This window comes from Zingiber officinale, chromosome 10B (genome assembly GCF_018446385.1).
Source record: "Zingiber officinale cultivar Zhangliang chromosome 10B, Zo_v1.1, whole genome shotgun sequence".
NCBI classification, from domain to species: domain Eukaryota; kingdom Viridiplantae; phylum Streptophyta; class Magnoliopsida; order Zingiberales; family Zingiberaceae; genus Zingiber; species Zingiber officinale.
This window is the reverse complement of record NC_056005.1, coordinates 5242610-5256907: the sequence shown is the minus strand read 5'-3', so window position 1 is coordinate 5256907 and position 14298 is coordinate 5242610. Positions and strand designations below refer to the sequence as shown.

Sequence of the window (14298 nt, the reverse complement as noted above, 5' to 3'; positions counted from 1 at the left end):
ACGAGAGGAATAGGTCGAACTGATTCGTCCGGTTCATAACTGATTCTTCCGGTTCGGGATACTCACATACAAAAAGGCATTGATTTAGATGTAAAACATTAAAAATCTTTTTTTAAAAAAAAATTACATGGTAGAAAAAAAAAGTTTTAAAAAAATATTAAAATATTTATGAACTAGAAATACGATATAAAAGTAATCCAACTAAACATGTCCGATAGTCGAGAAGACGGAAGTTGGGGATAGGACGCTTCGACTAATTGTGTGTTGACTCCACGCGGCCCTGCAATCATAACTACGTCAGTGCCAAACTAGGAAAGGAGTCTCGGCGTTGGTCCTCCGACGCTTAAGTTAGTCAACGATGATGTGTGGAAGCAAAGCAAAGTAACGAACAGTAGCAACAACAGTGGATTCTCTCATACCTACGCTGAAGTTCGAACCTCCCTTTATATAGAGCTCCTATAACGCGCGTGCATGCTTCCCAAAGCGTGCGCGCTTTCTCCACAATTCCCATGAAAATATGTGTCAGAAAAGTATCTCTGACACAATATCTTAACGAGTCGAGCATATCTCTGACATGACAATAGAAGCTTCCGTCGTACGATCCTCTGTCTGACCATGCCGTCTGTCGACGCACTGACTTCCAAAAGGATACTGACAGATACTCCTTTTGTCTGTTATTAGGCTGAGCGGAAGAGCCGCTCGGTCGACCTTCATCTTGTCCGAACACCGTCTGCCCCTAGGGCGAGCGGGATAGACGCTTGACCAGCATTCCACTATCCTTTGTTCCACTGATGTGCCGAACAGAATTAGTGTTTGGCTGACGGATCTGCTCCCTGGCCGAGCCGGGAGGCTGCTTGGGCATAATATCGATGTGTCTGAATGTAGTCTGCTCGGTCGTCACTCCACTCCGCTGATTTCGAGGATTGATGTAAGGCCGCATGGGGTTGCCGCTCGGCGCGCCTTTGTGGATACTTGCTTTTCCGAGCGTCGGATGCTCGGTCTGTTCCCGAGCTACACTGATGTTGGATCAGGTCTTTTTTATCCTAGTCGGGTGAGTGGCCTGTCCAAACGATCGAGGATATGGGGTGTTGGTCAACATTGACTTTGACCTACACCGTGGCCATGACTATCCGTGGGGTGGGCCCCTCGTCGCTGCATCACGAAGAAAGTTATATAATTTTAAACACAATTATGTTCAAGAAAAAAAAATATTTTTATTAAGTTTCTTAGTTTTAGATTTATCACTTAATTGAATTTCAATCAATTAAAGATTTATTTTAATTGATAAAATATTTTGATTTTAGTTAGGATAAATTATTTATGTTATTTTAATCTACTAAGATAAAGTGCAATTGACTATAATAAAATGTAATTAGGTGACCGTTGGTTTAGAGGATAGATAATGAAGGAATTGATTCATTCCCAAATCTTATGTTTGGTTCATGAAAATGGAATCAAGATTTTGAAATGAAATCCTCTCTTCATTTTTTATCACATTTTATCTCTCATCATACTTTATCTTCTCAATCTCTCATTTTCTCTCATCACACATTTCTCTCTTAATTTTTTCCTATCACTCATTCTCTCTCAGCACACTTTCTCTCTTATCATATTTTTTTTTTAATCTCTCTTATCACGCTCTCTATTATCTTTTATCTCATCATATTTTTTCTCTCTTCATTTTTTCCTATCACACTTTCTCTCTCATCATAGTTTCTCTCACATTCAACTTTCTCTTCTATATATATTTTTTTTATTTTCCTCTAAAGGTAAAAAATAAAATTTAGGTTCATTCCGATTGAATATATTTAACTAACCAAATACTATTTTTAAAAATGATACCCAAACTCATATCTATTCCCATTCTACAATATTATGATACTCATTCCTATTCCGATTTCTAGAAGAGAACCAAACGTCACCTTAATATTGACCTACGGAAAAATTTAATTATTATCTCAAAATTAATCAATTCGAAAAATAGAATACCTAATACCAATTTAAAAATTTGACTATAAATTGTTGTAAATCACTTATTGTAAAATAAAATTAATATCATCAATTGAATCTAAGTTAATCGAAAATTAAATAGTTTATTAGATAATTTATTAGTCATAAATTGATTGTTCAAAAATAAAATTATGATTTACATTGAAACGTAAATAATCAATTGACAAATTAATGTAAAAAAATCTCAACCTATGAAAAAATATTCATAATAACTTAAATTTAAGAAAAGATTTAAAGTGACATGGAAAAACACAAAATACTTAAAGAACCCCAACATCTCACCGCCCATTTTTCCAAAACACAAGAGACATAACACGAATGATGAAGCGGGTATGAGGCCGTGGCAATAATGACGGTGTAGTTTTTCACTGTATATCATATGCGGGGTATCAATGTGGGCGTGCTTAGGCGAGTAGCCAAAACATTGCTTGCGACCCAGCAGGAAAGATCCCCCTCTCAATCTATAACGCCGCCTCGGATTACTTGGGTTCGCCTCTACCCGTTTCCGGTTCCGACATGGACGACGACGACGAGTTCGGCGAGCTCTACACAGACGTCCTTCAATCCGCCGCTGTGTCCGTCCCTACGTCACCTATCTCCGCCTCGTCACCTAGCGGCCGTCCTGATCCCCGCCTCCATGCCGAGGAAACCGATTCCGACGGCGGCGACGGGGATGAGCCATTGTTCGGCGCATCTCGTGCTGATCCTTCAGTAGAATCCCCTTCGTCCTCGAAACGCGCTATAGCGCCTGTCCTGGCAGCAGCGGAAGAGGAGGAGGAGGATTGGATGCCCGTCCGCGCAACCCCCGCCGTGGATCCGCGAGAGAATTGGGACTACGAAGACGACGATCGAACTCCACCGTCTCGATCGGCAGAGGTCGGAGCCCCCAGCGCGCCCATGGAGGGTGAGCCTAGGGTTTTGGAGGAAGACGAAGAAGAAGCTAGGGTTTCGGGAATTCAAGAAGGGAATGATGGAATTGGCGGTGGTGGGAAGCTTAACGCTACGGAAGAGGATGGATTTTCGTTGTTCGGAGGAGGAATAGGACAGGATTCAGGAAATCTTGATCAAGCTCCCCACATCCCTGGACTCTCAGCTGGTCCAGCTTCTTCTGGTCTTTTTGTTGGCAGCAACAGTGAGGAGCGGAAACCATCACAAAGCGACGATTGGGACAGTGACAGCGAAGATGATCTCCAGATTGTGCTGAACGATAGCAATCATGGACCTCTTGGGGCAGAGAGGCATAATATGGTTGGGATCGATGATGACGATGGGGAAGAGGATCTGGTAATTGTCACCGATGAGGACCAGCAGCATCACCTCCCAATTATGGAGGAGCAAGATTGGAGTGAAGAGGCTATGCAGCCGGCAGGTGATGGGGAGAGAAAGGAAATGTCAGACGTAGCTAAAGTAACAGGTACTGCTGCAGCTGCACCAGGAGCAAGGATAGGGTACAGCAATCATGGTTTTCATTCACAGCATCATTCGATGTTCAAGGTTGTCTCTACCACATTAGTCCTTGTAATTGAGGTGGAAGCTAAGTTTATGAATGTTGAATGCTAGGTTTTGGCAGTGGCATGCATGCCAGAATTCCTTACTGCTTATACGTTGCATAAGCTTGATAATGCATAACTGAAATATTTTGACGACTCAGACTGAGTTTGTGTCTCTTACTTTATGTTATTTAACATGCACAGAATGTTGAAAATAACAGTGATGTATCAGAAAGAAAGATAACAAGTATGCAGAAGTTCCAAACTCAGTTTTTTTGGTTGCAATTGTGTATGCTGTTCATTATCCACATGCCTATCCAATATTAATTTGGGCAGGACAGCCTAGCATTTTGGGAATTAGTGGCAACTAATCTTTGTTTCCTGAGTCTTAAAAAATAAGATTTTTGGCACAAAATTGACAATTTTATATCTTGAATTTAGAATTCTCAATATTCACTTGTGTTTTGCTATTCCTGCTGTTATGTGGAATCCATTCACTGGAAAAGAACTAGAAATGGGACAGAGAAAGAAGGCAATCAAAAGCATATTACAAAAAATAGTATCAACCTATTTGTAACCTTCATTTTGTTTGGAAGTAAAAGGCACATTAGACTAGAAGAAGAATGACAAGATATTTGTAAGTTAAAACAAAAATTATATGTGTTGCCATGGTATTTGATTTAGATCCTACAACTCATAACTACACATTTTTGCACAAATTTGATGTTTCCAAACAAAAAATTCATTTGTTTTTATAGTGAATGTAATATTTATGAACTTGATAATCTTGTTTACAATATGTTTATATCTTGAACTCATTGAACATGTGCTGTAGCTATCCTAGTTTAACATCTATCTAATTTAAAATTCGTTCTTGCTCAGTATGTAAGACCTGGTGCAACACCTTTACCTGGGGATCCTGCAAGTGGCGTCCCAAGTGTTCCAAGTTCTGCTCGTACTCCTTTTGGCTCAGGTCCTATTCCCGGTCAAGGAAGAGGTGATTGGAGGCCTGCTTCTGGTAGGGGCTTTCCTGGTGCGCCTAAAAGCTACAACACAAGCTTTGGTTTTCCTGCTTGGGCTAATAGTTCGGTCCGTGCCTCTGGCATTGGATTGGATTTCACCTTGCCTTCACATAAGTAAGATCTTCAGGTGTATACTTTGCAATAATTATAGTTTTTCTTTACCAAATTTTTTCCTGCTCACTATTGTGATTAAATATTTTTTTAATCCTTGACAGAACCTAACAATCAAGATATCTACTGAAGCTATTTAATGATTCCCACTTTCAGATATTCTCTCATTTTCATTGAATTCCTTTTTCATCTAGCATACCTGCCTATTTTGTTTATTGGCACTAAAGTTGCATTCAAATATTTTTAATATTTAGTAGAGATGCTTTTGTGTAATTATGTAATGGTGTTTGGTTCATAGTTTTTATCTACTGGGAAAAGTACATTATAAAAAGAAAAAGAAAAAGAAAAATGAAAACGAGAAATTTGCCGCTGCCACTTCAAATGATTTTCCACACAAATTCTCTTGAATCTGGATACTTTTTCACCTTTTTTTCTATTCATGTGAACACAGTTTATTATAAAATTCATCAAGCACATTTTGCAAACAATTTTTCTTTTGTTTGAGAAGTAAATGGTATAATGGGGAATATCTCCCCACCAGATACTAAAGGTTAAACCTACTACCATTTGCGTCCATATCAAAACTATTTCTTATTTCATTTGTATGTTCAATAAATGTTTCAGTTGTCATGGACACACAATTGTTATATAAAATATGAAATTAGTCTTATATGATGCTCAAGTATCAAATCTAGAGATGAAGATACACATGAGATCGATCTTGATGTCATATCATTTGTGGAATGAAAGATGATATGAAGTTTGCAGCAAAAGTTGAAGGAGAAATTGCTAGAAAAAATTACTGATTTCTGAACACCTATTGACATTTCAATGTTATCATGTCATCTCATCATTCTGTCACAGTATTCTTAATTGTTCATGGTTGGTTATATTTGATTTATTCCTCTGTTGAATATTTAAGGTTATATTACTAGTATTATTTAAACTTTAAATCAGTTTTAAATACATTAACTTTAGTCTCCTACTCCTTTCATTTTTAAGTCTAATTGTTTCCAAGTGTTTAATTATATAGTTTATTTGTAATATTTGAACATGTCCATATAATGTAAGTTCATTCTCTTTAATTTTTATCATCTATGAGAGCCTCTTTTTGGTTTCAAATAGTAGTATTAGGTTTATTATATTTTCTAGTAAGTCCACAATCCTTCTTAGCATTCTCATCTTTATTACGGTTTTTTTCAATGTGTTGTTTTCTTGGATACCCAACACTTAATTCATAAAGTATGATGGATCGTTTAACAATTTTAGCTTTTTTTTTTAAAAAAAAAAAATTAACAGTTACACATGACAATTACATTAGATTCTAAAAACTTTTCTCCAATTTAGTGGTACTTTCTTTATCATATTTCGTGATATCTTCATAGAACAAACATTTCTAAAATGAGTTTCAGACCTATCCATCTTAATTACCTTCTCTTTCTTTTTTTTTTCACTTGAATTACTTCTCATATATTCAGTTTTTGTTTTAACTTGAAACATTGAGTTTCTAAAATTTCTTTCACAATTCAATAGTTTATTATACTCATATTAATTAGCATGATGTCATTTACAAATAACACACACCAATGTGATCTCTCTAGGATATGATTGATTAGTTCATTTAGGATTCCTATAAAAAGATATGGACAGTGTTGTCTCTTGATGTAACTATAGTCAAAGGATTATTTTTCTCACTAACTTTGTTTGCTGCATTATCATACATGTGCTTTATTATTGATATAATCTCTAGCTATTATATTTACCTTAACCCACCAAATTAATTTTCTAAAATTTTCCAAAATAAAAATTATATGCAAATACTTACCTTTTATCTATAATTCTCCATCTTTTTCTTGCTAAATAAATAACATTTATATTTGATTTTCAGTGTTTAAGTCAAATTGAGTTTTTGGAAATATTTATCCCATCCTTTATTCTTCTCTCAGTGACTCTTGCCTAAACTTCATTCTTTGTTTCGTTAACTTAACTGAACATTGTATCTCATATTTATTCTTGTAAATTGATACCTGATTTTTTTTTTTTCTATTTCTCACTCATCTTCTTAATTTTGAAAACAAAAAATCACAGAACTGTATCTTAAATCTCCTAGACTTTTCAAAATGTCAATAGAAATATCAACTGGACATACACTTATGATCTTACTGAACTTGCTTCTATGTCACATCTAGTGTATATTCTCCTACAGGGTTTCTGAACTTCTCAAATTTCAGCAGAAATATCAACTGGACATCTACTTTTAAGATGTCACTGAACTTGCTTCTGTGTCACATCTAGCGTATATTCTCCCATAGGGTTTCTAACTTGCTATTCCAATTCTGATTAACATGTCACACCTTGTTGCTAAAGTGAATTTTTATACATTGACAATCTTGATTTTCTTTTGATTGTATAAGTCATGGAGCATGTCACTGGTTCCCTTGTGCTTTAAATATCTCCAATTGCTCTATTTTCCAGGACAGTTTTTGATGTTGACATTGAGAGTTTTGAGGAAAAACCATGGAGATACCCTGGGGTTGATATTTCTGACTTCTTCAATTTCGGATTGGATGAAGACAAGTGGAAGGATTATTGCAAGCGGCTGGCAAGTTTGAATCCTCATATTACTTAGTAGTTATTGTTGAGCCACTTTGTTCTTAATGTTCTTTTATTTCTCAGGATCAACTTCGTTTAGAATCAACCATGCAAAGTAAGATTCGTGTGTACGAGAGTGGCCGATCAGAGCAGGTATGTACAAATACCAGATCATGCATATATTTTCTTAAGTCACACTTAAACATAATGGTTGATAGTTTGTCAATTTTCTCTCAGGAATATGATCCAGATCTACCTCCTGAGTTGGCTGCAGCAGCAGGTCATGACATTTCTGCTGATAATGGGCATGGAAAATCAGACGGAGAATCAAATTTTACTAGTCAAGGAAGAGGACAGTTAGTTATGAGGGCACCCTTAGTATGTCCCATTGTTACTCTGCTATCATTCAACCTCTATGTTTAAGGCGTGTTTTGGATTAGGAAATTTGGAGACGAATGGAGTGGAAAGTTTCTTTTTATTTTTCTTCTAGAACCTTATCCCACTCTTTCCTTTCTTTTCATGTTTGTTCAATTTTTTTCTGTTCCACGGGTTAGAGGAATTCTGTCCTTATCTCCCTTCTGTCCATTCCCTTCTCCTCCCCCACTTATGTTGCCTTCCGCTCCTTACTCTTGAGTTTCCACTTCCAAATAACTTAGGGAGTGAATATCATTATATTCTTTAAATATTCCATTAATATTCTTATTTGTTATTAGTATTTGCCTCATTGCATTATTACTTTTTAATTTCTCAGCCGACTGGGAGAGCAATACAAGTTGAGGGTGGTGGGAATGGTGAGCGTCTTCCTTCTATAGATACCAGGCCACCTAGACCTCGTGATTCAGATGCAATTATAGAGGTAGTTTCATGACTTATATTTTGCAGTTTAATGCTAGATTCATTTATTTTTTCTACACCTCATCATTGACAATTACCAACAAAGGTAATTTATGATTTCTACATCCAGATATCTGGTTATGATAATAACCCAAACCAGTTTGTGACATACTATTTTATTGTTGTAGACTTGTAGATATCAACATACTAAAAATGCTTGGTCTACAGATTGTGCCGCAGGACTTGTTTGATGATCCAAGAATGTACAACTGTGACCCAGAGCAACAAGAGAAGGGTGTTGCAAGAGATGAAAGAAATTCTAATGAGGCTGAGAAGGATAACGGAAACATTGAATCAGAATATACGAATCACTTTTCTCGTGTTTCGGGTTGCTGCAACAAGGAAATGACCAGCAGAGCCCTTCTCACAGAGGAAAAAGATGAATCAATTGGCAAACATCATAATTCGAAAACAAGAATTCCTCCCTCTCGTAATCAAGCATTAGAGACGCATTCTGCAGAAAGGTATGCTATTATTATTCTACTATATCTGCTATTTATACCCACTTCTTTCGATTCAGTGAAGCCAACTTTTGCCACGCATCTATCCATAATCATCATCAGGAAACATGAAAAGAAAGATAAGAGACTCATGGCTAACTTATATAACATCTGCTTTCAAATTGTAAATTTTGATGATTTTTTAATTTAAGTAGTACTTGTGTTATTAACTTATTATTCTTACTTGTAACTAGTAACACTATTTTGATTTTTCCTGTGTTTTTAAAGTATGTTACACTTTTCTGTTTTACATTTTCATCCATCAAATTCACAAATTTGATGTGTATCTGGCATTGGCCTCCCTGTAGCATCTAATGATTGATGGAATACTCATACCTTGGAACAAGTAGCAAATTGTTTTGTTTGATGTGTATGTGGAAAAAATAGCCAGCATTATTGAGCCACTAAGAAGATGAGTGTTTTTTGGTTAAATGACAAGGAAATTGGATGGATATATATATATATATATATATATATATTATGGTGAGAATGCCAGTTGAAATAGTTGATACATGATCTAATTTTTGGTTCAATGTTCATAATTCATTCATTACAGTTGGACTTTGAGACATTTATTTTGTCAAACAACTGGTTATTCACACAACACTGGGAGTGGCAAATGATCAAACGTCATTGATTTAGAAGAAAACAACAGTTTTTGTTAGAATTATATGAGTTTTACATAATGGTGGGTCTTCTCTTCAATTCATAACTGTAGATGCTACTCCCATATGCATCATGGAAACAGTAATAAGCAGAGTTAATGAAAGAGGGTGGGGTGCAACATTGGGGAAGTAAGGTGTTTTATCGATTTCAAACATATCAAATAGATTCTATGTATGCATACATGAATTTAAATTAGTTAGTTTAGAGATAGCAAGTCAATAGAATTACAGGTTCCATCTTATTAGTAGATCATGTTTTATGTACCTTTGTTCTGCCAGTTCAAGGTTCAGGATTGAGTATGTCTTTATTCATTTGACAGGAGTATTGCAAGTAGCATACTGACATGTGAATGAGATATTGATTTGGTTCATTTATAAATGCAATAATATTTAGCGAAAGATCCATGTTCATTGTTCACTGAGCGAACACTGAATCAATAGGAAGAAAACAATTTGCTCTACGCATAATCCTTCATGGCTAAAGTATATATCATGGCAGTGAGCTATTGATTTTTTTTTTTCAAAGCTTGTGCCAAAGATTATCTCATCCTATTCAGTATTATGAAATCATTTAGGGCTTGGAGGCATAAAACTGGATAATTTGTATTTTGGAATAGGTCGACTTTTTTTTCTATTTCCTGTGGGCACTACTAACAATGGTTTGCTTACTTCAGGTTGCATCCAGAATCCTCATCTAGAAGGCACCTCAATGCTCGTGAACAGTCTACTGATAGCATGCCTAGTCAAAGTGCCAACTCAGACAGGCATAGTGATCAGCAAAAGGAAACTTTGGCTGATTGCACTGAGGTTAAGCAGTGTTCTGAAAAATCTCCTGTAGTTGCCACTGATACTGCTAGAGAGCTCAGTGTTGAAGAAAAATCTAGCAAGCAGGATGAAAGCATCATTGAAGAAAAATCTAGCAAGCAGGATGAAAAGCTTACTGTGGCTGATAGCATGGAGGTGGAGGACATGACATCAGATTTACATGTTTCTAGGGAGACTGGTGCTGATGACAATTTGGTTCTCCCAAGCAACAGGCAAAAGCTTAGCTCACAAGTTGAACATCTGATGGTGTATGATACAGGTTATGAGGATGGATTGGAGACTAGTGACAATAGCAAAGAGAAGTCTGGGAATAGTAAGGATTATCAAAGACAGACAAATGGTGAAGTCTTGCATGAAGGACATTCAAGTCAGACAGATGACTCAAAAAGGCTTCGGAAGGAAGATGAATCCAATTTCTGGCGAAAAGATGAATCTCAAGTAGACGGCCGACAAAATAGAGTGAAAAATCATACTACTTCCAGAGGAAAGGAAAATACATCTAATTCTCATCAAATTCATCTTCGCGGTAGAAGTTATGAGAGGAGAAAGGAATCAGAATCTTCTTCCAGTTCTTGGCAAAGAAGAGAGGATAATATGCCTGGTAGGCAAACCAAAGATGAATTAGTGAGGGCAAACAATGATGAGATGTTACCAAGGCACAAGAATAAGCTAAAGGCAATAGACAGAAACCGGAGAGATGAAGATCATTCTAGAAAGCATGTTGATGGTGAATGGAGAAGCCATAATAGAGATGAAAGCTTGAGGCATAGGGAGAGGGATGATCCGTTGATTAGTCGTCGTGAGAACAAGGATGATCCTATCATGAAGAGAAAAAGAGATGAAGAATATTTGAGAGGAAAAGCTGACAAACTAGATGCTTTGCAAGGTCATAGAACTAAGGAAGATTCTGGAAGAAGGAAAAGAGAAAGGAACGATCTACATGACAATAGGAGAGAGCTTGAAACTAGAATGAGGGATAAGACTGAGGATCACTCATCATCGAAGCATAAAGATGATAACTGGCGCCAAAATAGGGAGAGAGAGGATAGGCAACGAGTTAAATCTCATGAAATTGCACTAACACAGAGGGAAAGTGAAGAAGGGCGGGGAACTGTAAGAAGTGGGCGAGTTGCTGAAAATAAACCATTGAGTGGTAATGGTAGGAATAGGGATGACTCAAGATCTATTAGTTATGATAAGGATTATCAAGAGAAGGAAAGAAGGCGACACAATGAGTTGTCTAGGAGAGATCGTAGGGAAGATAGCATGTCTCAGAACAAAGGGCGTGGTGATGCATATATGAATGAAAAACATTCAAATGCTGATGAACGAAGCTCCAGACATGAAAGGCTGAACCCGTATGGCGACCGCCACCTTACTGCCGATGGACAGCAAACCTACAGGGAAAGACAGAGAGAAAATATAAGCAAAACCAGAGATGTTGAGGGTAAGCAGCAGAATAATCAGGTGCTTGGGAAGAGAAAACATGATGACCGCGCCCAAAATGAGAAGGTATACTTTTGGCTGATGATATATAGATTGCATATAAATCAGAAAGCTTTCATATGAGTCATTTAGGAAACTGTGCGATTTCTCCTGACTTTTATTACCGTAGAAGCAAGTTAAGCCAGTGAAACTACAAAAAACTTGAAACCAACATATATTATTTTCTTGGGAACAACAAAAGAGAAAAACTTGGAACCAAAACCTAAAGTTTACTATAAGCAGCTTGTGCTGGTTGAGCTTTGTCTCAGGTAAGCTTGTAGAATGCGGCATGAAAACTTTGAGTGGAAGAAATTGTTTTTTTGTAGGTTGAGCTTTGTCTCAGGTATTAAGCCAGTGTAGGTTGAGTTTTTTTGTTTTTTTTAATTTATTGACCTAAAGAGAATGAAGATTATTTAGTAAGGATGACCAACAACACTATCAACCTGCTCTGTGCTTCCTTGACTGTTGTATACTTGCATTTGAATTCTTTCTTGATACTTTTAATAAGACGCTAACCAATGATGCAATTAATTTGCAAAAATATTGGTAAAGCATGCTTGATTAAGAAACAATGTGTTATTCGTATTTTGTTTCTAATCTAAAGTAGCAGCTGTTCATGTTCACCTGTGCACTTTTTCTGTAAAGTGCCTTTTTTCTTTTCTTTTTTGACATACTAAATACTTGTTTTATCAGGTCTACAATAAAGATTCAAATAAGCATGAGAGCAACATCTCTTCCACAATTGTCTCCAAAGCAGATCCTCACCAATGTCATGAACCATATGAAAACTTCCAACATACTAACTCTTCAAGGAAACAAGGGGATGATGAGCCTGCCTCAGATGATGAGAATCAAAGTTCTAGAAGAGGGCGATCAAAATTGGAACGCTGGACCAGCAACAAAGAAAGGGACTATGATGCCATCAATAACACAGAAGCATTGTCTTCTTTGAAGGACATTGAAGGCAATATGGATAATAGAGTGCAAGCAGATGCAATGACCAAAAATGAAGTTAACGACATTACTAGCCAATCAGATGTTAAGGATGAAGCTGGACAAGTTGTGGATAAGACAAATGATGACCAGGATCGCCATCTTGATACTGTGGCTAAGCTCAAGAAACGAAGTGAGCGCTTCAAGCTTCCTATGCCAAGGGACAAGGAGAATGGTTCAAACAGAAAATTGGATACTGAAGTGCAGTTATCCAATAATGAGGCTAGTGTTGATTCAGAGATAAAACCAGAGCGACCAGCCAGAAAAAGGCGGTGGACAGGTAGTTGAGTCAGCATCTCTGCAATGGTTCCTCTATGGAATCAAAGCCATTTCATTAAGAGAAGGGTGAAGCTAGTCCTGTGCTCACTGCAGAATATTATTCATTTCCAGCCCCTTCGAATCTCCTACACTTGGGACCTAAAATGATGTGAAGATAAAAATATTGAGAGGAAGAAAAAGAAGTGCTACTAGTTGTGTTTTAATTGCATATCTGGATATGTAACTTTAAACACGTAAGATGCTGGATGGAAGTCTTGTGTTCTTGTCTTTTCCTTTTTTTTTGTTTCACTGCAGCAGCTGCTATGGCTTGTGAGATTCCTGTTGGTCGGAGGGAATCTGCATGTCTTGCTTTCAGCATCATCAGACAAGTTATGCCAACAGACGAGGGGTTATTTCACGTTTATAAAGACACTCCAAGCTTGAAGTTGGAGGTTCAAAGTGGAGGACCTAATGATTTCAGATGGGCATCTTCCAATAATTTGGTTTACTACTTTATGGTGTTTTCTGAGATATTTATATATTTTGCCATCACCCTGATAACCACAAGTCAATATGAAACTAATCTAAGCTGCCTTGATATCTCGGGAGATCAGAAATGCGCGATGCGCTTATCTGGATGTTCCATCTCTCGGAGAGTTTCTTGGGGCTTGGCTCTTCGTCACGTCGCCATTTCATCTTTTGAAAGAAGTGATATTTACTTGGGGAAGATGGCCAAGCGGTGTGTGGAATGCAACAGCAGTGGCCCAGTCACTGGAATACAATTAATCGATGCTACCTGACATGAAGTTGAAGGTCTGACTTTTGTATTTCATTGTAGAGGGGATTTATTTATACGAGATGGTAGTCATATTAGCCTTGTTGTTCCCTTATAATGGCTTGCTGTACCCGAAGCAAGAAAAAAAAAGGTCGGAGAACAGAAGCTTGGATTAGGTCATTTTTGGTTCGATCTATGTTTTTTATTTATCTTTTTTTTTTTTTTTAATTTTGCTGAAGTTATATTATGTATCCATATGTTATTATTATTATTTTTTTTTATCATTTTGTTGTCTGGTTGAATGAAGTGTGTTAGAACGAAGACTAGGTGCACCATCTCTCTACGTCGCCTTTGAACTATTCAACACTAGGGATTCCTCCAGCCAGGACGGCTTGCTCCTAACCAAGTTCCAATTTTATTTTTTGGGGGATCAAAGAAAACTTACAAGCACTAAACGTTTATCAAACGGTAGACGTGAATCCGAACTTTGAAAAATATCCTTCAATACAAGGCATCTCACCTTCAAAGTGAGATGGGCGTCGAGTTTGATACAAGAAAAATCATACAAGTTGTCGTTAAGTAGCGGGTTTTCATCAACCTTCTGTTGACTCAGAATTACCTCCAGAAGGCTCGGATCAAACTACCTGCCATATAGATAGCGGGGTGAATACTGAATAC

At 37.0% G+C, this 14298-nt stretch overlaps 1 protein-coding gene across 1 annotated transcript; it reads left to right on the top strand.

Moving 5' to 3' along the window:
• The first annotated feature begins 2439 nt into the window (after positions 1 to 2439).
• Positions 2440 to 13800, top strand: LOC122029436 (FIP1[V]-like protein). The gene is made up of 9 exons (XM_042588421.1): positions 2440 to 3504; positions 4383 to 4636; positions 7109 to 7235; positions 7310 to 7378; positions 7463 to 7603; positions 7977 to 8081; positions 8288 to 8583; positions 9959 to 11621; positions 12288 to 13800. Exons 1-9 carry the CDS (start codon positions 2527 to 2529, stop codon positions 12873 to 12875), a joined length of 4221 nt encoding a protein of 1406 aa, XP_042444355.1. The 5' UTR covers positions 2440 to 2526; the 3' UTR covers positions 12876 to 13800.
• Positions 13801 to 14298: the final 498 nt, after the last annotated feature.